Below are 1,152 nucleotides of genomic sequence, written 5' to 3'. Positions count from 1 at the left end.
ATATCAAGGGAATATATGAAAGGATCATATGGAGATATATCTACTCCTTTGGAAAAAAATGTAAATGAACATGTAAATAAAAATATACATATAATAAATGATAAACATGAAAGGATATGTACCAAAAATAACAACCCGAATCTACCTATTTGTCAGCCCATTAATGATCAGGATGGGAATAAAAAAAAAAATATAGTTAAATTTAAAAGTGTAGAGAATAGAACTCCTCATACATATTTACTATTTAAAAATGATGAGAACAAAGCATATTTAGAAATGGTAAAGAGTGTTAATTATATGAATAAAAAGGAAGGAGCACAACATAATATTACAAACAAGATAGATGTTGAGAATAGCTCTTCTGTTCATGTGCCACCTCATAATATAGGATACAAAAAAGTAGATTATAATGAAGGAGAAAATGTTAAAGTATCATCACAAAAACAAATAAATAATAATAATAAAAAAAATAAAAATAATTATAATAATAATAATAATAATAATAATAAAAATAATTATAATAATAATAATAATTATTATAATAATAATTATAATAATAATAATAATTATAATAATAATTATAATAATAATTATTATGATTATCCTAGCTTATATATTGGCAATCCAATTCATTCTTTAAATCAGTCTAAAGGGGTTCAGAAAAAAAATGATGATACATATAAGAACAAAATAACGTCAGCTTGTGAAAATGAGGAAAATAAAAAGTCCTCATGTTTAATAAATAATAAAACATTATATTTTATATATCCAGAAAAAAACAGGTCGTCATGTTATGGAAAGCCGTATGATTATATTAATCATATAAAATGTGAGGGGGCAAATAAAAATAAAAGTAAAAATAATGATATTAAAAGGTATATTAATTTTACATATTTAACAAAAGAACAGGATAATACGAACAAGTGTGTTGAGAAAAATAGAATGGATGATATATATAGAAATGATGACAGGAAATATATGAAGTCTTTACATTTTTATAATAAATATTTAAATACTACACGTGGCACATATGTTGCACCTCCCTATTATTATAATAACATGAAAAGTAATAATAAAACACAGTGTTTTGAAAAAAAGAATAAAGAGATAGAAGTCGGAAGGGAAGATAATAAAAAGAATACTAATTCTATA

The 1,152-nt window shown here is 22.4% G+C and overlaps 1 protein-coding gene across 1 annotated transcript; it reads left to right on the top strand.

The window, feature by feature from the left end:
* PRSY57_0003600C (protein kinase, putative) lies at positions 1–1,152 on the top strand (the record flags this gene model as incomplete). The annotated part of the gene is made up of 1 exon (XM_020114134.1): positions 1–1,152. A coding segment is annotated over one exon (1,152 nt), but the record flags the coding sequence as incomplete, so codon positions are not given.

The sequence above is a fragment of the Plasmodium reichenowi genome, assembly GCF_001601855.1.
Source record: "Plasmodium reichenowi strain SY57 chromosome Unknown, whole genome shotgun sequence".
Lineage (NCBI taxonomy): Eukaryota > Apicomplexa > Aconoidasida > Haemosporida > Plasmodiidae > Plasmodium > Plasmodium reichenowi.
The sequence above is the reverse complement of the archived record's forward strand: the minus strand, read 5'-3'. Positions and strand labels throughout refer to the sequence as shown.